The 25,663-nt window shown below is 50.7% G+C and overlaps 1 protein-coding gene across 3 annotated transcripts in view; it reads right to left on the bottom strand.

The window, feature by feature from the left end:
* Nucleotides 1-884: 884 nt before the first annotated feature.
* LOC140400100 (vascular endothelial growth factor A-like) overlaps nt 885-25,663 on the bottom strand; it is a 93,426-nt gene continuing 68,647 nt past the window's right edge. For 2 of the 3 annotated variants that reach the window (XM_072489577.1, XM_072489579.1), the window contains 6 exons: nt 10,868-11,064; nt 9,511-9,584; nt 5,931-5,963; nt 5,027-5,095; nt 2,084-2,218; nt 885-1,027 (listed from right to left, as the gene is read on the bottom strand). In XM_072489577.1, coding sequence (XP_072345678.1) covers nt 1,006-1,027; nt 2,084-2,218; nt 5,027-5,095; nt 5,931-5,963; nt 9,511-9,584; nt 10,868-11,064 — 530 coding nt within the window. In that variant the 3' untranslated portion in view covers nt 885-1,005. The remainder of the gene's footprint in view (nt 1,028-2,083; nt 2,219-5,026; nt 5,096-5,930; nt 5,964-9,510; nt 9,585-10,867; nt 11,065-25,663) is intronic. The other variant, XM_072489578.1, reaches the window with a different exon arrangement.

Here is a 25,663-nt window from a genome sequence, read left to right on the forward strand (position 1 = left end):
GAGAGAGGAGGGGAGAGAGAAAGAGAGAGAAAGGTGGGAGTGAAAAATGGGGGAGATAAAGAGGGGGGGCGAGAGAGAAGGGAGAGAGAGAAGGGGTACAAGTGGGGGAGAGAGAGAGAGAGAAAGGGAGAGAGAGATGGGGAAGAGAGAGACGGGAGAGAGAGAGACGGGGAGAGACAGACGGGGAGAGAAAGAGAGAGAGAGACGGGGGGAGAGATAGACGGGGGGAGGGAGAGACGGGGAGAGAGAGAGAGACAGGGAGAGAGAGAGACGGGAGAGAGAGACAGGGGGAGAGAGAGAGAGGGAGAGACAGGGAGAGAGAGAGAGACAGGGTGAGAGAGAGAGAGACGAGAGAGAGAGACAGGGGGAGAGAGAGAGAGGGAGAGACGGGGAGAGAGAGAGAGACAGGGTGAGAGAGAGAGAGACGAGAGAGAGAGAGGGAGAGACGGGGAGAGAGAGAGACAGGGAGAGAGAGAGAGACAGGGAGAGAGAGAGAGACGTGGAGGGAGAGAGGAGAGGGAGGGAGAGACAGGGAGAGAGAAAGGCGGGGAGAGAGAGAGAGAGACGGCAAGAGAGAGAGAGACGGCAAGAGAGAGAGAGAGAGACACGGCGAGAGAGAGATAGAGAGACGGGAAGAGGGAGGCGGGAGAGAGAGAGATGGGGGGGGGAGAGAGACGGGGAGAGAGAGGCGGGAGAGAGAGGGAGAGACAGGGAGAGAGAGAGACGGAGAGAGAGAGAGCGGGAGAGAGAGGCGGGCGAGAGAGAGAGAGGGAGAGACAGGGAGAGACGGAGAGAGGCGGGAGAGAGAGAGAGAGGCGGGAGAGAGAGAGACGGGGAGAGAGGGAGAGACAGAGAGTCTGGGGGGGTAGGGAGGAGTTTACACTGCCTGTCAGTCAGCTGACCGTTGGCTTGTTCTGATTGGTGCTTGCCCCTCCCTGCCCACCCTCGCCCATCACAGCAGTGGAGCGGGCAGGAGGTCGCTCACGGCGTACCCATCGCCATCGATCATCGCCTCAGCCTTTCGCATCTACAAAATGGAGAACAGAAGAGTCACTTTAACCACCACCACCTCCACGGGCAGGGGAAATGAGGGAGTGGCCTTGCTCGGGTACGGAAGGAGTGGCTCATCCTGTAAACCCACCTAACCTACACATCTCTGGACTGCGGGAGGAAACCGGAGCGCCCGGAGAAAACCCACGCAGACACGGGGAGGATGTGCAGACTCCGCACAGACAGTGACCCCAGCCGGGAATCGAACCCGGGACCCTGGCGCTGTGACGCAACAGTGCCAACCCACCCTGCCACCCTTGAACATCACGGATAATTTGCCATAAGACCCTCGGTGGTGGAATCTGAGGCCGCACCACACAGACGATGTAAAACTCTTCCTAACTAAACAACAAGAGCCGAGTGTTAGAGGATGGAGGTCATCCTGTGGGGAGTCCGGGAGGACATTCCCCACCCAGGTCAGCACCCAATCCTGGCGGAAGTACACAATGGACACCAACCATGGGCATTCTTTACCTGAATTTGGGTAGTGGAATTTTGTTGACCTTAAGAGTGTTCCCTGGGGGCCCGGAAACGGAGTTGGCGGGACGGAGAATCCTGCCCATTGCGTTTATCCTGAGTAAGGTGATGTAGTTAACGGGAGGAGCCAAGGGCTGAAGCGGTCAGGTGTCGAGTTTCAGTTCGGTTAAAGGTTTCCCAGTGGACAGACCAGCGGCCTCTGAAGAGGCTGGCGGGTTAAACAGTAGTCTGACGCAGGCAAGAATCTGCAAGCTGGTCCCTGAAGGATCCCTCTCTCTCTCTCAAAGCGGTTTCCCTAGACGCACTTTCCACAGAAAGTATTCCTGGGTTGGCTAACTGTAGTTAAAAGTGGATTGCGACCGGAGAGGGGTTTTGCTTGGGCGGTGATAAAAGGTGGCAGTTAGCAGTTTCATTGTCATTGTTAAGCAGTGTTTCGGGGGTAATTGGAAGACCTTGGAGATGGCGCCCAATGGATCCCAGCGATTGTTGATTCCCCCCCCCCCCCCCCCCGTCTCCTCCTTTGACCGTCTCCCTCCGTCCCTCCCCATCGCGCCACCTGCATGCGTGCTCGTTCAGCTCCTGACCCTTCTCCCGGCACCTGCGGTGGGACAGCCGGCACGCACACTCGCACGTGTCTGGGTTCTGCTCGAAGCCGTGCCGCTTCCTGTGCGAGCAGGGGCTGCAGCGAGTCCTGAATGAGGGAGAGAGAGGGTGAGAGGGAGAGAGAGGTGAGAGGCGGCGGATACTGGACAGGGTCACGTTCACGTTCAGTAGCGAGGTGAGGGGGGGGGGGGGAGCCGGAACCCACCGGATTGCCTCTCCTCCCCCCCCCCCCCCCCCCCAGCCCAGTGAGGTGGTTGGCTCCTTCCACCCACACCCCTCCCCGGTGAGATGGTTAGCCCCTTCCACACACCCCTCTCTGGTGAGGTGGTTAGCCCCTTCCACACACCCCCCCCTCCAGTGAGGTGGTTGGCCCCTTCCACACACACCCCCTCTCCGGTGAGATGGTTAGCCCCTTCCACACACCCCTCCCTCCAGTGAGGTGGTTGGCCCCTTCCACACACACCCCCTCTCCAGTGAGGTGGTTGGCCCCTTCCACACACACACCCTCTCTGGTGAGGTGGTTGGCCCCTTCCACACACACCCCCCTCCTCCAGTGAGGTGGTTAGCCCCTTCCACACACACACCCTCTCTGGTGAGGTGGTTGGCCCCTTCCACACACACCCCCCTCCTCCAGTGAGGTGGTTAGCCCCTTCCACACACACACCCTCTCTGGTGAGGTGGTTGGCCCCTTCCACACACACCCCCCTCCTCCAGTGAGGTGGTTAGCCCCTTCCACACACCCCCCTCTCTGGTGCGATGGTTAGCCCCATCCACACACACCCCCCTCCAGTGAGGTGGTCGGCCCCTTCCACACACACCCCTTCTCTGATGAGGTGGTTGGCCCCTTCCACACCCCTCCCCCCCTCCAGTGAGGTGGTTGGTCCCTTCCACCCCCCCCCTCCTCCAGTGAGGCGGTTGGCTCCTTCCACACACACACCCCCCCCTCCTCCAGTGAGGTGGTTGGCCCCTTCCACACCCCACACCCCTCCTCCAGTGAGGTGGTTGGCCCCTTCCACACCCCCTCCCCCCCTCCAGTGAGGTGGTTAGCCCCTTCCACACCCCACACCCCTCCTCCAGTGAGGTGGTTGGCCCCTTCCACACACACACCCTCTCTGGTGAGGTGGTTGGCCCCTTCCACACACCCCCCTGCAGTGAGGTGGTTGGCTCCTTCCACACACACACCCTCCTCCGGTGAGGTGGTTGGCCCCTTCCAACCCCCCTCCCCCCCTCCGGTGAGATGGTTAGCCCCTTCCACACACACACCCCTCTCTGGTGAGGTGGTTGGCCCCTTCCACACCCCCACCCCCTCTCTGGTGAGGTGGTTGGCCCCTTTCACACACCCCCCCCCCCCTCTCTGGTGAGGTGGTTGGCCCCTTCAACACACACCCCCCTCCAATGAGATGGTTGATCCGGTGAGATAGACCGATCAATGTTGGGGCTGTTCCATTCTCAGGGGAACAGAGGGAGGACGGGGGGAGCTGTGGAGATTTCTCCTTCTATTGAGGTGGGGGGGGGGGGCTGGAGCTGTGCCCTCTTCAGCTGACGGGCCGAGTGCACAGAGGCCTGAGGCCTGCCTCTGGGGCCCAGCTCCAATCGGGACGGTTCATCAATCTAACACTGCCCAGCACTCAGTCAACCTTCCCTCAACATCGAGTGTTTCAGACACAAGAACAGACACGGTGTGAAATATTAAAGAGCCTGTTAGGTTACTGAGAAAGAGGGAGGAGGAAGAGGAGTGTTGGGAGGGTGATCGAGAGGGACGGGGAGGGGAGGGTCGAGAGGCGCGAGGGTCGGGAGAGGCGAGGGAGGGTCGGGAGAGGCGAGGGAGGGTCGGGAGAGGCGAGGGAGGGTCGAGAGAGGCGAGGTAGGGTCGGGGAGGTGAGGGAGGGTCGAGAGGCGCGAGGGAGGGTCGAGTGTGGCGAGGGAGGGTCGAGTGTGGCGAGGGAGGGTCGAGAGGTGCGAGGGAGGGTCGAGAGAGGCGAGGTAGGGTCGAGAGGCGCGAGTGAGGGTCGTGAGAGGCAAGCAGGGTGGAGAGGAGCGAGGGAGGGTCGAGAGGCGCGAGGGACGGTCGAGAGGCGCGAGGGACGGTCGAGAGGCGCGAGGGACGGTCGAGAGGCGCGAGGGACAGTCGAGAGAGGCAAGGGAGGGTTGAGAGTGGGTGGGAGGGAGGGTTGAGAGTGGGTGGGAGGGAGGGTCGAGTGTGGGAGGGAGGGTCGAGTGTGGGAGGGAGGGCCGAGTGTGGGAGGGAGGGCCGAGTGTGGGAGGGAGGGTCGAGTGTGGGAGGGAGGGCCGAGTGTGGGAGGAGGGCCGAGTGTGGGAGGGAGGGTCGAGTGTGAGAGTCGTGTAGGGTCGAGTGTGGGAGGGAGGGCCGAGTGTGGGAGGGAGGCCGAGTGTGGGAGGGAGGGCCGAGTGTGGGAGGGAGGGCCGAGTGTGGGAGGGAGGGCCGAGTGTGGCGAGGGAGGGCCGAGTGTGGGAGGGAGGGCCGAGTGTGGGAGGGAGGGCCGAGTGTGGGAGGGAGGGCCGAGTGTGGGAGGGAGGGCCGAGTGTGGGAGGGAGGGCCGAGTGTGGGAGGGAGGGCCGAGTGTGGGAGGAGCGGTCGAGAGTGGCAGGGTGGGGGTCGAGGGGCCGAGGGTGGCAGGGGTCAAGGGTGAAGGGGTGGAGCGTGGCGGGGGCCGAGGGTGGAGGGGCCGGGGGTGGAGGGTTGGAGGGGGTGGGGTCAGGGAGAGAAGAGCGAGAGAGAGAGACCAACACGCGAGGTGTTAACAACGCCATTGTCCGCACTGCCTGCAGCCGGGCCGCAGTTAGGGTTCGACACCGAGCTCTGTCTCGAGGGAGAGGAGAGGGGGCAGAGAGAGAGAGAGGGAGGGGTGCTGACAGATCGGAAACACACACGTACGGGCCAGCGGGATCTCTGCCCAGCTTCCTCCTGCGTCCCCTCTCATTCTTGGCTTTCTGTTGCTCCGGTCTGCGGGAAAGATAAAAAAAAACACAAGAGTGGATTCTCCGGACCGATCCGGGGGTCAGTGTGGGAACAGGCTGGGACGTTCCGCCTCCCGAGAACGGGAACACGATCGAGCTACCCCTCCCCCTGGGGGCTGTCCGGGAGATCTCCGAAAAAACCCGACAGCGACATGGATCCCCTCCCCCCTCCGAAATCTCCGTGGGATCTTGCTCTGCGTGATTCAGTGACACCAGCTGTAAAATCTATTTCTATTCCCCTCCCCCCCCCCGCCACCCCGGACTCTTTTCTCTAACCCAGTGGCTAAGGCCCCACCATTGCCTCGGGCCCGTTACCTCAGCAGAGGCCCTAAATGGAGTCTCGGCCTCTCCTGTTCGCAGCCTGTGGAGGAGAGGGCGATGTTGAGCTCGATATCACCTTCCCCCACCCAGGCCCCCGTCACCCTCTCTCTGTCTGCCTTTCCACCTCGCTTCATGTGGGAGCAAGGGAGAGGAAGAGGTGGGAGTGGGAAGGAGGGAGGACGGGGGGGGGGGGGGGAAGTGGGGCACAGGGAGAACGGGTTCACCCTCAAGTTGAATCGCGGAGTGCTTGCCGGCCACGAGGAACCCCGGGCTGAATTTAAAATCTTCACCGCCCGCCCAGCCAGGGTGGCAATGAACGACCCCCCCTCCCCCCCTCCCCCCTCTCCACCCCCGACGGTTACAGAGAAAGGGAGAGTCAGGCTCCAATCCTGGCCTTGCCGTGGTTCGCCAGGCCTGGGGCCTGTGTCAAGTCCCCTGCTCGCTTTGTTACCCTACATTCCACTGGGCACACAGAAACAGTATAAAATCCACCTCCTTACCTCGCCGTGACCGCTTTCAATGCTCCCTTGGGCCTGAAAGAATAGGGACAAATAAAAATAATACACACGGTCAAACCGGGGCCTGGTGTGGAAACGCAACCCTGGTGCAGCGCGCAACGTCATCCCACTTACCATCCGAGCGTGGGGTGGACTTTACCTCCCCTTCCCCTCTCCCTCTCGCTCTTCAGATAGGGATGAAAAGTTGGGGGGGGGGGGCGCTCCCAGATCTCTGTGCTCCTCCAATCCCCGGCCTCTTGCAGGGCCCCCCGCCCAAGTGCCATTGGCGGCTATGCCCGCAGATGCCTGGGTCTCCCAAGTTCCTCAATTACCACCCTGAACCTCTACGCCCCATTCTCTCTCTCAAGATGCGCCTCAAAACCGCCGCCCCCCCCCCCCTACTTGGGTCACCAGTCCTTGATATTTTCTTATTAGAACATACAGTGCAGAAGTAGGCCATTCGGCCCATCGAGTCTGCACCGACCCGCTTAAGCCCTCACTTCCACCCTGTCCCCGTTACCCCTCCGAACCTTTTTTTTGGACACTACGGGGCAATTTATCACGGCCAGTCCACCTAACCTGCACGCCTTTTGGACTGTGGGAGGAAACCGGAGCACCCGGAGGAAACCCACGCAGACACGGGGAGGACGTGCAGACTCCGCATAGACAGTGACCCAAGCCCGGGGGGCCTGCAAGAGGCCGGGGATTGGAGGAGCACAGAGCCTCAAAATAAGGGGAAGTAGATTTAGGACTGAGTTTAGGAGGAACTTCTTCACCCAAAGGGTTGTGAGTCTATGGAATTCCTTGCCCGGTGAAGCAGTAGAGGCTCCTTCATTAAATGTTTTTAAGATAAAGATAGATAGTTTTTTGAAGAATAAAGGGATTAAGGGTTATGGTGTTTGGGCCGGAAAGTGGAGCTGAGTCCACAAAAGATCAGCCATGATCTCATTGAATGGTGGAGCAGGCTCGAGGGGCCAGATGGCCCACACACACTCATCCCAGCCGCGCACACACATTACACTCCCCGCACACACTCATCCCAGCCGCACACACACATTATACTCCCCACGCACACTCATCCCAGCCGCACACACACATTACACTCCCCGCACACACTCATCCCAGCCGCACACACACATTACACTCCCCACACACACTCATCCCAGCCGCACACACACATTACACTCCCCACACACACTCATCCCAGCCGCACACACACATTACACTCCCCGCACACACTCATCCCAGCCGCACACACACATTACACTCCCCGCACACACTCATCCAGCCGCACACACACATTACACTCCCCACACACACTCATCCCAGCCGCACACACACATTATACTCCCCACGCACACTCATCCCAGCCGCACACACACATTACACTCCCCACACACACTCATCCCAGCCGCACACACACATTACACTCCCCACACACACTCATCCCAGCCGCACACATACATTACACTCCCCGCACACACTCATCCAGCCGCACACACACATTACACTCCCCGCACACACTCATCCCAGCCACACACACACATTACACTCCCCACACACACTCATCCCAGCCGCACACACACATTACACTCCCCGCACACACTCATCCCAGCCGCACACACACATTACACTCCCCACACACACTCATCCCAGCCGCACACACACATTACACTCCCCACACACACTCATCCCAGCCGCACACACACATTATACTCCCCACGCACACTCATCCCAGCCGCACACACACATTACACTCCCCACACACACTCATCCCAGCCGCACAGACACATTACACTCCCCACACACACTCATCCCAGCCGCACACACACATTACACTCCCCACACACACTCATCCCAGCCGCGCACACACATTACACTCCCCACTCACACTCATCCCAGCCGCGCACACACATTACACTCCCCACACACACTCATCCCAGCCGCACACACACATTACACTCCCCACACACACTCATCCCAGCCGCACACACACATTACACTCCCCACACACACTCATCCCAGCCGCACACACACATTACACTCCCCACACACACTCATCCCAGCCGCACACACACATTACACTCCCCACACACACTCATCCCAGCCGCACCCACACATTACACTCCCCACACACACTCATCCCAGCCGCACACACACATTACACTCCCCACACACACTCATCCCAGCCGCACACACACATTACACTCCCCACACACACTCATCCCAGCCGCACACACACATTACACTCCCCACACACACTCACCCCAGCCACACACACACATTACACTCCCCGCACAGACTCATCCCAGCCGCGCACACACATTACACTCCCCACTCACACTCATCCCAGCCGCGCACACACATTACACTCCCCACACACACTCATCCCAGCCGCACACACACATTACACTCCCCACACACACTCATCCCAGCCGCACACACACATTACACTCCCCACACACACTCATCCCAGCCGCACACACACATTCCACTCCCCACACAGACTCATCCCAGCCGCACACACACATTACACTCCCCACACACACACTCATCCCAGCCGCACACACACATTACACTCCCCACACACACTCATCCCAGCCGCACACACACATTACACTCCCCACACACACTCATCCCAGCCGCACACACACATTACACTCCCCGCACACACTCATCCCAGCCGCACACACACATTACACTCCCCACACACACACTCATCCCAGCCGCACGCACACATTACACTCCCCACACACACTCATCCCAGCCGCACACACACATTACACTCCCCGCACACACTCATCCCAGCCGCACACACACATTACACTCCCCGCACACACTCATCCCAGCCGCACACACACATTACACTCCCCACACACACTCATCTCAGCCGCACACACACATTACACTCCCCACACACACTCATCCCAGCCGCACACACACATTACACTCCCCGCACACACTCATCCCAGCCGCACACACACATTACACTCCCCGCACACACTCATCCCAGCCGCACGCACACATTACACTCCCCGCACACACTCATCCCAGCCGCACACCCACATTACACTCCCCGCACACACTCATCCCAGCCGCGCACACACATTACACTCCCCACACACACTCATCCCAGCCGCACACACACATTACACTCCCCACACACACTCATCCCAGCCGCACACACACATTACACTCCCCACACACACTCATCCCAGCCGCGCACACACATTACACTCCCCACACACACTCATCCCAGCCGCACACACACATTACACTCCCCACACACACTCATCCCAGCCGCACACACACATTACACTCCCCACACACACTCATCCCAGCCGCACACACACATTACACTCCCCGCACACACTCATCCCAGCCGCACACACACATTACACTCCCCACACACACTCATCCCAGGGGCTTCGAAGTGAATGATCAACCCTGGATCAACGAGGGAGCAAGGGCTCGATGCGCCGGGCGGCCTGCTCCTGCTCCTAGACTCCCCCCCCCCCACCCCCACCCCCGCCCCCGGCACCCCCCTAGGTTCTGGGCCGAGGCCTCAATCTTCCCACCTCACCTGCATTCACACCGCCTGTGCTGTACAAAGGACATTTCCACGTAATTCGACGTTTGGTGTCTGACTTGTAAAATCTGCAAAAAGAAGAAACGGGAGTAAACCGGGACGCAGTTTGTCAACGGTTGCAAGGTCGGGTGTTCATTGTTTTAAGGAAATTCGAAGCGGGCAGGACTCGGAGAAGCTCATCGGACCACCGCCCACTTTGACGCCCCCGGACCATTATGTAAGACGCCAATAAACACGAGGGGGTTCGATCCCAGTAACGCACAATGCGTTATTCGAAAATATTCACCAAGGAGCATAGAGTGACAGGGGAGCGTCGTGAACAGGCGCCGGAATGTGGCGACTAGGGGATTTTCACAGCGGCTTCATTGAAGCCTACTTGTGACAATCAGCGATTTTCATTCCATCTCACTGGCTGTGAAGCACTTTGGGACGTCCCGTAGTGCCGGAAGGGGCGGGGAGATTGCAAAGCTGACGTCTGCCTCCGGCGAATGTGCGTTTGACCGCTGCAGCCACGTTTTAAAATGAAATTCTGGTTCGAAAGGTTGGGAGCCGGGGAAGCAATGGGATGTCGTTCTGATTACGGGGATTCCCTGTGGAGTTTTTAAATAAGATATTCGTTCATGGGATGTGGCCGTCGCTGGCTGGGCCAGCAGTTATTGCCCGTCCCCGAGGACACTTAGGAGTCAAACATGTTGCTATGGATCTGGTGTCACGCGTAGGCCAGACCGGATAAGGACGGCAGATTTCATTCCCTGAACCAGATGGGTTTTTACGACAATTGACAATGGTTTCGTGGCCACCTTTTCGACTTTTAATTCCAGATTTTTAATGAATTCAAATTTCACCATCTACCACCGCGGGACGCGAACCCAGGTCACCAGGGCATGACTTTGGGTCTCTGGATAACCAGTCCAGTGACAATATCACTGCCTTAATTAAGCTTCAACTCGGTAAGCTGCTGTCGTTGCCGGGCGGGGCGAAGCCACAGAGGCACTTTTGCAGAAAGCAGTTCAGCTCTGAGTTTCCCCCTTCCTGCAGTTCAGTAAAAAGAGATTAACGGTCTTTCAAGCGGTGCAGACGTGTCTGAGGACAAGGGGGAAGGTGAAACAAGCCGAGAAGCATCTTGTGAAGAAATGCCAGCGTTTCTGCATGGGTCTGACAGGAGTCAGATCTTATCTTTAAAGCAGTGTCAAGCGATCTCTCCTTCTCAAAGAACATCTCCGGAGAACAGGTATTGCCGAGTGCTAACTGTGTTTAAAAGTGGATTGAGAGCTGAGGTGGTTCCTCGTGTTGTTTGCGTGGGAATAAAGATAGCAGTTAAGGGTATTGTATTCACTGAGGGGGGGGTTACCTGCATGAGGACGGAGTCGGTGGCAGTCGGGACACACTGGAGTTGCTCGTCGTTGCAGCAGCCCGAACACCGGGTCAGCAGGACGCAGGACGGGACGAAGATGTACTCGACCTCGTTGGGGTACTCGCTGCTGATGGCGACGAGGGTCTCGCGGGTCTGGCAGACGGAGCGCCAGTACACGTCCATCCAGGTCATCGCTGCCCAAAAGGAGAGGCAAAAAAAATAACAGAACAAACGCTGATCAGTCCCTGCGGCTTGCGACTGGCGTCACCCCCCTGCCCCGCTCCCAAACCCTCCCCCTCCCTGGGGGCTCTGCCCTTCCATTTCCCACACTCTCACTCCCGGGTATCTGTTATTCTAGAAATAAACCCCCCCGAACCCCTCGATTAGATTCCAGTCTGTAACTCACTCCCGGGTATCTGTTATTCTATATATAAACCATCCCGAACCCCTCGATTAGATTCCAGTCTGTAACTCACTCCCGGGTATCTGTTATTCTATATATAAACCACCCCGAACCCCTCGATTAGATTCCAGTCTGTAACTCACTCCCGGGTATCTGTTATTCTATATCTAAACCACCCCGAACCCCTCGATTAGATTCCAGTCTGTAACTCACTCCCGGGTATCTGTTATTCTATATATAAACCACCCCGAACCCCTCGATTAGATTCCAGTCTGTAACTCACTCCCGGGTATCTGTTATTCTATATATAAACCACCCCGAACCCCTCGATTAGATTCCAATCTGTAACTCACACCCGGGTATCTGTTATTCTATATATAAACCACACCGAAACCCCTCGATTAGATTCCAGTCTGTAACTCACTCCCGGGTATCTGTTATTCTGTATATAAACCACCCTGAACCCCTCGATTAGATTCCAGTCTGTAACTCACTCCCGGGTATCTGTTATTCTATATATAAACCACCCTGAACGCTCGATTAGATTCCAGTCTGTAACTCACTCCTGGGTATCTGTTATTCTATATATAAACCACCCCGAACCCTTCGATTAGATTCCCGTCTGTAACTCACTCCTGGGTATCTGTTATTCTATATATAAACCACCGCGAACCCATTGATTAGATTCCAGTCTGTAACTCACTCCCGGGTATCTGTTATTCTGTATATAAACCACCCTGAACCCCTCGATTAGATTCCAGTCTGTAACTCACTCCCGGGTATCTGTTATTCTATATATAAACCACCCCGAACCCCTCGATTAGATTCCAGTCTGTAACTCACTTCCGGGTATCTGTTATTCTATATATAAACCACCCCGAACCCCTCGATTAGATTCCAGACTGTAACTCACTCCCGGGTATCTGTTATTCTGTATATAAACCACCCTGAACCCCTCGATTAGATTCCAGTCTGTAACTCACTCCCGGGTATCTGTTGTTCTATATATAAACCACCCCGAACCCCTCGATTAGATTCCAGTCTGTAACTCACTCCCGGGTATCTGTTATTCTAGAAATAAACCCCCCCGAACCCCTCGATTAGATTCCAGTCTGTAACTCACTCCCGGGTATCTGTTGTTCTATATATAAACCACCCCGAACCCCTCGATTAGATTCCAGTCTGTAACTCACTCCCGGGTATCTGTTATTCTATATATAAACCACCCCAAACCTCTCGATTAGATTCCAGTCTGTAACTCACTCCCGGGCATCTGTTATTCTATATATAAACCACCCCGAACCCCTCGATTAGATTCCAGTCTGTAACTCACTCCCGGGTATCTGTTATTCTCTATATAAACCACCCCGAACCTCTCGATTAGATTCCAGTCTGTAACTCACTCCCGGGTATCTGTTATTCTAGAAATAAACCCCCCCGAACCCCTCGATTAGATTCCAGTCTGTAACTCACTCCCGGGTATCTGTTATTCTCTATATAAACCACCCCGAACCTCTCGATTAGATTCCAGTCTGTAACTCACTCCCGGGTATCTGTTATTCTAGAAATAAACCCCCCCGAACCCCTCGATTAGATTCCAGTCTGTAACTCACTCCCGGGTATCTGTTATTCTCTATATAAACCACCCCGAACCTCTTGATTAGATTCCAGTCTGTAACTCACTCCCGGGTATCTGTTATTCTAGAAATAAACCCCCCCGAACCCCTCGATTAGATTCCAGTCTGTAACTCACTCCCGGGTATCTGTTATTCTATATATAAACCACCCCGAACCCCTCGATTAGATTCCAGTCTGTAACTCACTCCCGGGTATCTGTTATTCTAGAAATAAACCCCCCCGAACCCCTCGATTAGATTCCAGTCTGTAACTCACTCCCGGGTATCTGTTATTCTATATATAAACCATACCGAACCCCTCGATTAGATTCCAGTCTGTAACTCACTCCGGGGTATCTGTTATTCTAGAAATAAACCCCCCCGAACCTCTCGATTAGATTCCAGTCTGTAACTCACTCCCGGGTATCTGTTATTCTATATATAAACCACCCCGAACCCCTCGATTAGATTCCAGTCTGCAACTCACTCCCGGGTATCTGTTATTCTATATATAAACCACCCGGAACCCCTCGATTAGATTCCAGTCTGTAACTCACTCCCGGGTATCTGTTATTCTATATAAAAACCACCCGGAACCCCTCGATTAGATTCCAGTCTGTAACTCACTCCCGGGTATCTGTTATTCTATATATAAACCACCCCGAACCCCTCGATTAGATTCCAGTCTGTAACTCACTCCCGGGTATCTGTTATTCTACATATAAACCACCCCGAACCCCTCGATTAGATTCCAGTCTGTAACTCACTCCCGGGTATCTGTTATTCTAGAAATAAACCCCCCCGAACCCCTCGATTAGATTCCAGTCAGTAACTCACTCCCGGGTATCTGTTATTCTACATATAAACCACCCGGAAACCCTCGATTAGATTCCAGTCTGTAACTCACTCCCGGGTATCTGTTATTCTATATATAAACCACCCCGAACCCCTCGATTAGATTCCAGTCTGTAACTCACTCCCGGGTATCTGTTATTCTACATATAAACCACCCCGAAACCCTCGATTAGATTCCAGTCTGTAACTCACTCCCGGGTATCTGTTATTCTAGAAATAAACCCCCACGAACCCCTCGATTAGATTCCAGTCAGTAACTCACTCCCGGGTATCTGTTATTCTACATATAAACCACCCCGAACCCCTCGATTAGATTCCAGTCTGTAACTCACTCCCGGGTATCTGTTATTCTATATATAAGCCACCCCGAACCCCTCGATTAGATTCCAGTCTGTAACTCACTCCCGGGTATCTGTTATTCTATATATAAACCACCCCGAACCCCTCGATTAGATTCCAGTCTGTAACTCACTCCCGTGTATCTGTTATTCTATATATAAACCACCCCGAACCCCTCGATTAGATTCCAGTCTGTAACTCACTCCCGGGTATCTGTTATTCTATAAATAAACCCTCCAAACCTCTCGATTAGATTCCAGTCTGTAACTCACTCCCGGCTATCTGTTATGCTATATATAAACCACCCCGAACCCCTCGATTAGATTCCAGTCTGTAACTCACTCCCGGGTATCTGTTACTCTGTATATAAACCACCCCGAACCCCTCGATTAGATTTCAGTCTGTAACTCACTCCCGGGTATCTGTTACTCGATATATAAACCACCCCGAACCCCTCGATTAGATTCCAGTCTGTAACTCACTCCGGGGTATCTGTTATTCTAGAAATAAACCACCCCGAACCTCTCGATTAGATTCCAGTCTGTAACTCACTCCCGGGTATCTGTTATTCTATATATAAACCACCCCGAACCCCTCGATTAGATTCCAGTCTGCAACTCATTCCCGGGTATCTGTTATTCTATATATAAACCACCCCGAACCCCTCGATTAGATTCCAGTCTGTAACGCACTCCCGGGTATCTGTTATTCTATATAAAAGCCACCCGGAACCCCTCGATTAGATTCCAGTCTGTAACTCACTCCCGGGTATCTGTTATTCTATATATAAACCACCCCGAACCCCTCGATTAGATTCCAGTCTGTAACTCACTCCCGGGTATCTGTTATTCTACATATAAACCACCCCGAACCCCTCGATTAGATTCCAGTCTGTAACTCACTCCCGGGTATCTGTTATTCTAGAAATAAACCCCCCCGAACCCCTCGATTAGATTCCAGTCAGTAAGTCACTCCCGGGTATCTGTTATTCTACATATAAACCACCCGGAAACCCTCGATTAGATTCCAGTCTGTAACTCACTCCCGGGTATCTGTTATTCTATATATAAACCACCCCGAACCCCTCGATTAGATTCCAGTCTGTAACTCACTCCCGGGTATCTGTTATTCTACATATAAACCACCCCGAAACCCTCGATTAGATTCCAGTCTGTAACTCACTCCCGGGTATCTGTTATTCTATATATAAACCCCCCCGAACCCCTCGATTAGATTCCAGTCTGTAACTCACTCCCGGGTATCTGTTACTCTGTATATAAACCACCCCGAACCCCTCGATTAGATTCCAGTCTGTAACTCACTCCCGGGTATCTGTTACTCTATATATAAACCACCCCGAACCCCTCGATTAGATTCCAGTCTGTAACTCACTCCCGGGTATCTGTTATTCTATATATAAACCCCCCCGAACCCCTCGATTAGATTCCAGTCTGTAACTCACTCCCAGGTATCTGTTATTCTATATATAAACCACCCTGAACACCTCGATTAGATTCCAGTCTGTAACTCACTCCCGGGTATCTGTTATTGTATATATAAACCACCCTGAACTCCTAGATTAGATTTCAGTCTGTAACTCACTCCCAGGTATCTGTTATTCTATATATAAACCACCCTGAACACCTCGATTAGATTCCAGTCTGTAACTCACTCCCGGGTATCTGTTATTCTATATATAAACCACCCCGAACCCCTCGATTAGATTCCAGTCTGTAACTCACTCCCGGGTATCTGTTATTCTATATATAAACCCCCCCGAACCCCTCGATTAGATTCCAGTCTGTAACTCACTCCCGGGTATCTGTTACTCTGTATATAAACCACCCCGAACCCCTCGATTAGATTCCAGTCTGTAACTCACTCCCGGGTATCTGTTACTCTATATATAAACCACCCCGAACCCCTCGATTAGATTCCAGTCTGTAACTCACTCCCGGGTATCTGTTATTCTATATATAAACCCACCCGAACCCCTCGATTAGATTCCAGTCTGTAACTCACTCCCGGGTATCTGTTACTCTATATATAAACCACCCCGAACCCCTCGATTAGATTCCAGTCTGTAACACACTCCCGGGTATCTGTTATTCTAGAAATAAAGCCCCCGAACCTCTCGATTAGATTCCAGTCTGTAACTCACTCCCGGGTATCTGTTATTCTATATATAAACCACCCTGAACCCCTCGATTAGATTCCAGTCTGTAACTCACTCCCGGGTATCTGTTGTTCTATATATAACCACCCCGAACCCCTCGATTCGATTCCAGTGTGTAACTCACTCCCAGGTATCTGTTGTTCTATATATAACCACCCCGAACCCGTCGATTAGATTCCAGTGTGTAACTCACTCCCGGGTATCTGTTGTTCTATATATAACCACCCCGAACCCCTCGATTAGATTCCAGTGTGTAACTCACTCCCGGGTATCTGTTGTTCTATATATAACCACCCCGAACCCCTCGATTAGATTCCAGTGTGTAACTCACTCCCAGGTATCTGTTGTTCTATATATAACCACCCCGAACCCGTCGATTAGATTCCAGTGTGTAACTCACTCCCGGGTATCTGTTGTTCTATATATAACCACCCCGAACCCCTCGATTAGATTCCAGTGTGTAACTCACTCCCAGGTATCTGTTGTTCTATATATAACCACCCCGAACCCGTCGATAAGATTCCAGTGTGTAACTCACTCCCGGGTATCTGTTATTCTATATATAAACCACCCCGAACCCCTCGATTAGATTCCAGTCTGTAACTCACTCCCGGGTATCTGTTATTCTATACATAACCCCCCCGAACCCCTCGATTAGATTCCAGTCTGTAACTCACTCCCGGGTACCTGTTATTCTATAAATAACGGCCCCGAACCCCTCGATTAGATTCCAGTCTGTAACTCACTCCCAGGTATCTGTTATTCTATATATAACCCCCCCGAACCCCTCGATTAGATTCCAGTCTGTAACTCACTCCTGGGTATCTGTTATTCTATATATAAACCACCCCGAACCTCTCGATTAGATTCCAGTCTGTAACTCACTCCCGGGTATCTGTTGTTCTATATATAACCACCCCGAACCCCTCGATTAGATTCCAGTGTGTAACTCACTCCCAGGTATCTGTTGTTCTATATATAAGCACCCCGAACCCGTCGATTAGATTCCAGTGTGTAACTCACTCCCGGGTATCTGTTGTTCTATATATAACCACCCCGAACCCCTCGATTAGATTCCAGTGTGTAACTCACTCCCGGGTATCTGTTGTTCTATATATAACCACCCCGAACCCCTCGATTAGATTCCAGTGTGTAACTCACTCCCAGGTATCTGTTGTTCTATATATAACCACCCCGAACCCGTCGATTAGATTCCAGTGTGTAACTCACTCCCGGGTATCTGTTGTTCTATATATAACCACCCCGAACCCCTCGATTAGATTCCAGTGTGTAACTCACTCCCAGGTATCTGTTGTTCTATATATAACCACCCCGAACCCGTCGATTAGATTCCAGTGTGTAACTCACTCCCGGGTATCTGTTATTCTATATATAAAACACCCCGAACCCCTCGATTAGATTCCAGTCTGTAACTCACTCCCGGGTATCTGTTATTCTATACATAACCCCCCCGAACCCCTCGATTAGATTCCAGTCTGTAACTCACTCCCGGGTACCTGTTATTCTATATATAACCGCCCCGAACCCCTCGATTAGATTCCAGTCTGTAACTCACTCCCAGGTATCTGTTATTCTATATATAACCCTCCCGAACCCCTCGATTAGATTCCAGTCTGTAACTCACTCCTGGGTATCTGTTATTCTCTATATAAACCACCCCGAACCTCTCGATTAGATTCCAGTCTGTAACTCACTCCCGGGTATCTGTTATTCTATATATAAACCACCCCGAACCCCTCGATTAGATTCCAGTCTGTAACTCACTCCTGGGTATCTGTTATTCTATATATAAACCACCCTGAACCCCTCAATTACATTCCAGTCTGTAACTCACTCCCGGGTATCTGTTATTCTATATATAAACCACCCTGAACCCCTCAATTAGATTCCAGTCTGTAACTCACTCCCGGGTATCTGTTATTCTATATATAAACCACCCCGAACCCCTCGATTAGATTCCAGTCTGTAACTCACTCTCGGGTATCTGTTATTCTAGAAACAAACCCCCCCGAACCCCGCGATTACATTCCAGTCTGTAACTCACTCCCGGGTATCTGTTATTCTATATATAAACCACTCCGAACCCCTCGATTAGATTCCAGTCTGTAACTCACTCCCGGGTATCTGTTATTCTATATATAAACCACCCCGAACCCCTCGATTAGATTCCAGTCTGCAACTCACTCCCGGGTATCTGTTATTCTATATATAATCCACCCCGAACCCCTCGATTAGATTCCACTCTGTAACTCACTCCCAGGTATCTGTTATTCTATATATAAACCCCCCCGAACCCCTCGATTAGATTCCAGTCTGTAACTCACTCCCGGGTATCTGTTATTCTATATATAAACCACCCTGAACTCCTCGATTAGATTTCAGTCTGTAACTCACTCCCAGGTATCTGTTATTCTATATATAAACCACCCTGAACACCTCGATTAGATTCCAGTCTGTAACTCACTCCCGGGTATCTGTTATTCTATATATAAACCACCCCGAACCCCTCGATTAGATTCCAGTCTGTAACTCACTCCCGGGTATCTGTTATTCTATATATAAACCATCCCGAACCCCTCGATTAGATTCCAGTCTGTAACTCACTCCCGGGTATCTGTAATTCTATATATAAACCACCCCGAACCCCTCGATTAGATTCCAGTCTGTAACTCACTCCCGGGTATCTGTTATTCTATATATAAACCACCCCGAACCCCTCGATTAGATTCCAGTCTGTAACTCACTCCCGGGTATCAGTTATTCTATATATAAACCACCCCGAGCCCCTCGATTAGATTCCAGTCTGTAACTCACTCCCGGGTGTCTGTTATTCTATATATAAACCACCCCGAACCCCTCGATTAGATTCCAGTCTGTAACTCACTCCCAGGTATCTGTTATTCTATATATAAACCACCCTGAACACCTCGATTAGATTCCAGTATGTAACTCACTCCCGGGTATCTGTTATTCTATATATAAACCACCCTGAACTCCTCGGTTAGATTTCAGTCTGTAACTCACTCCCAGGTATCTGTTATTCTATATATAAACCACCCTGAACACCTCGATTAGATTCCAGTCTGTAACTCACTCCCGGGTATCTGTTATTCTATATATAAACCACCCCGAACCCCTCGATTAGATTCCAGTCTGTAACTCACTCCCGGGTATCTGTTACTCTATATATAAACCACCCCGAACCCCTCGATTAGATTCCAGTCTGTAACTCACTCCCGGGTATCTGTTACTCTATATATAAACCACCCCGAACCCCTCGATTAGATTCCAGTCTGTAACTCACTCCCGGGTATCTGTTATTCTATATATAAACCCCCCCGAACCCCTCGATTAGATTCCAGTCTGTAACTCACTCCCGGGTATCTGTTACTTTATATATAAACCACCCCGAACACCTCGATTAGATTCCAGTCTGTAACTCACTCCCGGGTATCTGTTATTCTATATATAAACCACCCCGAACCCCTCGATTAGATTCCAGTCTGCAACTCACTGCCGGGTATCTGTTATTCTATATATAATCCACCCCGAACCCCTCGATTAGATTCCACTCTGTAACTCACTCCCAGGTATCTGTTATTCTATATATAAACCACCCTGAACACCTCGATTAGATTCCAGTCTGTAACTCACTCCCGGGTATCTGTTATTCTATATATAAACCACCCTGAACTACTCGATTAGATTTCAGTCTGTAACTCACTCCCAGGTATCTGTTATTCTATATATAAACCACCCTGAACACCTCGGTTAGATTCCAGTCTGTAACTCACTCCCGGGTATCTGTTATTCTATATATAAACCACCCCGAACCCCTCGATTACATTCTAGTCTGTAATTCACTCCCGGGTATCTGTTATTCTATATATAAACCACTCCGAACCCCTCGATTAGATTCCAGTCTGTAACTCACTCCCGGGTATCTGTTATTCTATATATAAACCACCCCGAACCCCTCGATTAGATTCCAGTCTGCAACTCACTCCCGGGTATCTGTTATTCTATATATAATCCACCCCGAACCCCTCGATTAGATTCCACTCTGTAACTCACTCCCAGGTATCTGTTATTCTATATATAAACCACCCTGAACACCTCGATTAGATTCCAGTCTGTAACTCACTCCCAGGTATCTGTTATTCTATATATAAACCACCCTGAACTCCTCGATTAGATTTCAGTCTGTAACTCACTCCCAGGTATCTGTTATTCTATATATAAACCACCCTGAACACCTCGATTAGATTCCAGTCTGTAACTCACTCCCGGGTATCTGTTATTCTATATATAAACCACCCCGAACCCCTCGATTAGATTCCAGTCTGTAACTCACTCCCGGGTATCTGTTATTCTATATATAAACCATCCCGAACCCCTCGATTAGATTCCAGTCTGTAACTCACTCCCGGGTATCTGTAATTCTATATATAAACCACCCCGAACCCCTCGATTAGATTCCAGTCTGTAACTCACTCCCGGGTATCTGTTATTCTATATATAAACCACCCCGAGCCCCTCGATTAGATTCCAGTCTGTAACTCACTCCCGGGTGTCTGTTATTCTATATATAAACCACCCCGAACCCCTCGATTAGATTCCAGTCTGTAACTCACTCCCAGGTATCTGTTATTCTATATATAAACCACCCTGAACACCTCGATTAGATTCCAGTCTGTAACTCACTCCCGGGTATCTGTTATTCTATATATAAACCACCCTGAACTCCTCGATTAGATTTCAGTCTGTAACTCACTCCCAGGTATCTGTTATTCTATATATAAACCACCCTGAACACCTCGATTAGATTCCAGTCTGTAACTCACTCCCGGGTATCTGTTATTCTATATATAAACCCCCCCGAACCCCTCGATTAGATTCCAGTCTGTAACTCACTCCCGGGTATCTGTTATTCTATATATAAACCCCCCCGAACCCCTCGATTAGATTCCAGTCTGTAACTCACTCCCGGGTATCTGTTACTCTATATATAAACCACCCCGAACCCCTCGATTAGATTCCAGTCTGTAACTCACTCCCGGGTATCTGTTACTCTATATATAAACCACCCCGAACCCCTCGATTAGATTCCAGTCTGTAACTCACTCCCGGGTATCTGTTATTCTATATATAAACCCCCCCGAACCCCTCGATTAGATTCCAGTCTGTAACTCACTCCCGGGTATCTGTTACTTTATATATAAACCACCCCGAACACCTCGATTCGATTCCAGTCTGTAACTCACTCCCGGGTATCTGTTATTCTATATATAAACCACCCCGAACCCCTCGATTAGATTCCAGTCTGCAACTCACTCCCGGGTATCTGTTATTCTATATATAATCCACCCCGAACCCCTCGATTAGATTCCACTCTGTAACTCACTCCCAGGTATCTGTTATTCTATATATAAACCACCCTGAACACCTCGATTAGATTCCAGTCTGTAACTCACTCCCGGGTATCTGTTATTCTATATATAAACCACCCCGAACCCCTCGATTAGATTCCAGTCTGTAACTCACTCCCGGGTATCTGTTATTCTATATATAAACCATCCCGAACCCCTCGATTAGATTCCAGTCTGTAACTCACTCCCGGGTATCTGTAATTCTATATATAAACCACCCCGAACCCCTCGATTAGATTCCAGTCTGTAACTCACTCCCGGGTATCTGTTATTCTATATATAAACCACCCCGAGCCCCTCGATTAGATTCCAGTCTGTAACTCACTCCCGGGTGTCTGTTATTCTATATATAAACCACCCCGAACCCCTCGATTAGATTCCAGTCTGTAACTCACTCCCAGGTATCTGTTATTCTATATATAAACCACCCTGAACACCTCGATTAGATTCCAGTCTGTAACTCACTCCCGGGTGTCTGTTATTCTATATATAAACCACCCGGAACCCCTCGATTAGATTCCAGTCTGTAACTCACTCCCGGGTATCTGATATTCTATATATAAACCACACTGAACTCCTCGATTAGATTTCAGTCTGTAACTCACTCCCAGGTATCTGTTATTCTATATATAAACCCCCCTGAACACCTCGATTAGATTCCAGTCTGTAACTCACTCCCGGGTATCTGTTATTCTATATATAAACCACCCCGAACCCCTCGATTAGATTCCAGTCTGTAACTCACTCCCGGGTATCTGTTATTCTATATATAAACCCCCCCGAACCCCTCGATTAGATTCCAGTCTGTAACTCACTCCCGGGTATCTGTTACTTTATATATAAACCACCCCGAACACCTCGATTAGATTCCAGTCTGTAACTCACTCCCGGGTATCTGTTATTCTATATATAAACCACCCCGAACCCCTCGATTAGATTCCAGTCTGTAACTCACTCCCGGGTATCTGTTACTCTATATATAAACCACCCCGAACCCCTCGATTAGATTCCAGTCTGTAACTCACTCCCGGGTATCTGTTACTCTATATATAAACCCCCCCGAACCCCTCGATTAGATTCCAGTCTGTAACTCACTCCCGGGTATCTGTTACTCTATATATAAACCACCCCGAACCCCTCGATTAGATTCCAGTCTGTAACTCACTCCCGGGTATCTGTTATTCTATATATAAACCACCCCGAACCCCTCGATTAGATTCCAGTCTGTAACTCACTCCCGGGTATCTGTTATTCTATATATAAACCCCCCCGAACCCCTCGATTAGATTCCAGTCTGTAACTCACTCCCGGGTATCTGTTACTTTATATATAAACCACCCCGAACACCTCGATTAGATTCCAGTCTGTAACTCACTCCCGGGTATCTGTTATTCTATATATAAACCACCCCGAACCCCTCGATTAGATTCCAGTCTGCAACTCACTCCCGGGTATCTGTTATTCTATATATAATCCACCCCGAACCCCTCGATTAGATTCCACTCTGTAACTCACTCCCAGGAATCTGTTATTCTATATATAAACCACCCTGAACACCTCGATTAGATTCCAGTCTGTAACTCACTTCCGGGTATCTGTTATTCTATATATAAACCACCCCGAACCCCTCGATTAGATTCCAGTCTGTAACTCACTCCCGGGTATCTGTTATTCTATATATAAACCATCCCGAACCCCTCGATTAGATTCCAGTCTGTAACTCACTCCCGGGTATCTCTAATTCTATATATAAACCACCCCGAACCCCTCGATTAGATTCCAGTCTGTAACTCACTCCCGGGTATCTGTTATTCTATATATAAACCACCCCGAGCCCCTCGATTAGATTCCAGTCTGTAACTCACTCCCGGGTGTCTGTTATTCTATATATAAACCACCCCGAACCCCTCGATTAGATTCCAGTCTGTAACTCACTCCCAGGTATCTGTTATTCTATATATAAACCACCCTGAACACCTCGATTAGATTCCAGTCTGTAACTCACTCCCGGGTATCTGTTATTCTATATATAAACCACCCTGAACTCCTCGATTAGATTTCAGTCTGTAACTCACTCCCAGGTATCTGTTATTCTATATATAAACCACCCTGAACACCTCGATTAGATTCCAGTCTGTAACTCACTCCCGGGTATCTGTTATTCTATATATAAACCACCCCGAACCCCTCGATTAGATTCCAGTCTGTAACTCACTCCCGGGTATCTGTTATTCTATATATAAACCCCCCCGAACCCCTCGATTAGATTCCAGTCTGTAACTCACTCCCGGGTATCTGTTACTCTATATATAAACCACCCCGAACCCCTCGATTAGATTCCAGTCTGTAACTCACTCCCGGGTATCTGTTACTCTATATATAAACCACCCCGAACCCCTCGATTAGATTCCAGTCTGTAACTCACTCCCGGGTATCTGTTATTCTATATATAAACCCCCCCGAACCCCTCGATTAGATTCCAGTCTGTAACTCACTCCCGGGTATCTGTTACTTTATATATAAACCACCCCGAACACCTCGATTCGATTCCAGTCTGTAACTCACTCCCGGGTATCTGTTATTCTATATATAAACCACCCCGAACCCCTCGATTAGATTCCAGTCTGCAACTCACTCCCGGGTATCTGTTATTCTATATATAATCCACCCCGAACCCCTCGATTAGATTCCACTCTGTAACTCACTCCCAGGTATCTGTTATTCTATATATAAACCACCCTGAACACCTCGATTAGATTCCAGTCTGTAACTCACTCCCGGGTATCTGTTATTCTATATATAAACCACCCCGAACCCCTCGATTAGATTCCAGTCTGTAACTCACTCCCGGGTATCTGTTATTCTATATATAAACCATCCCGAACCCCTCGATTAGATTCCAGTCTGTAACTCACTCCCGGGTATCTGTAATTCTATATATAAACCACCCCGAACCCCTCGATTAGATTCCAGTCTGTAACTCACTCCCGGGTATCTGTTATTCTATATATAAACCACCCCGAGCCCCTCGATTAGATTCCAGTCTGTAACTCACTCCCGGGTGTCTGTTATTCTATATATAAACCACCCCGAACCCCTCGATTAGATTCCAGTCTGTAACTCACTCCCAGGTATCTGTTATTCTATATATAAACCACCCTGAACACCTCGATTAGATTCCAGTCTGTAACTCACTCCCGGGTATCTGATATTCTATATATAAACCACACTGAACTCCTCGATTAGATTTCAGTCTGTAACTCACTCCCAGGTATCTGTTATTCTATATATAAACCCCCCTGAACACCTCGATTAGATTCCAGTCTGTAACTCACTCCCGGGTATCTGTTATTCTATATATAAACCACCCCGAACCCCTCGATTAGATTCCAGTCTGTAACTCACTCCCGGGTATCTGTTATTCTATATATAAACCCCCCCGAACCCCTCGATTAGATTCCAGTCTGTAACTCACTCCCGGGTATCTGTTACTTTATATATAAACCACCCCGAACACCTCGATTAGATTCCAGTCTGTAACTCACTCCCGGGTATCTGTTATTCTATATATAAACCACCCCGAACCCCTCGATTAGATTCCAGTCTGTAACTCACTCCCGGGTATCTGTTATTCTATATATAAACCCCCCCAAACCCCTCGATTAGATTCCAGTCTGTAACTCACTCCCGGGTATCTGTTACTCTATATATAAACCACCCCGAACCCCTCGATTAGATTCCAGTCTGTAACTCACTCCCGGGTATCTGTTACTCTATATATAAACCCCCCCGAACCCCTCGATTAGATTCCAGTCTGTAACTCACTCCCGGGTATCTGTTACTCTATATATAAACCACCCCGAACCCCTCGATTAGATTCCAGTCTGTAACTCACTCCCGGGTATCTGTTATTCTATATATAAACCACCCCGAACCCCTCGATTAGATTCCAGT

Source organism: Scyliorhinus torazame, chromosome 24, assembly GCF_047496885.1.
Source record: "Scyliorhinus torazame isolate Kashiwa2021f chromosome 24, sScyTor2.1, whole genome shotgun sequence".
NCBI lineage: Eukaryota > Metazoa > Chordata > Chondrichthyes > Carcharhiniformes > Scyliorhinidae > Scyliorhinus > Scyliorhinus torazame.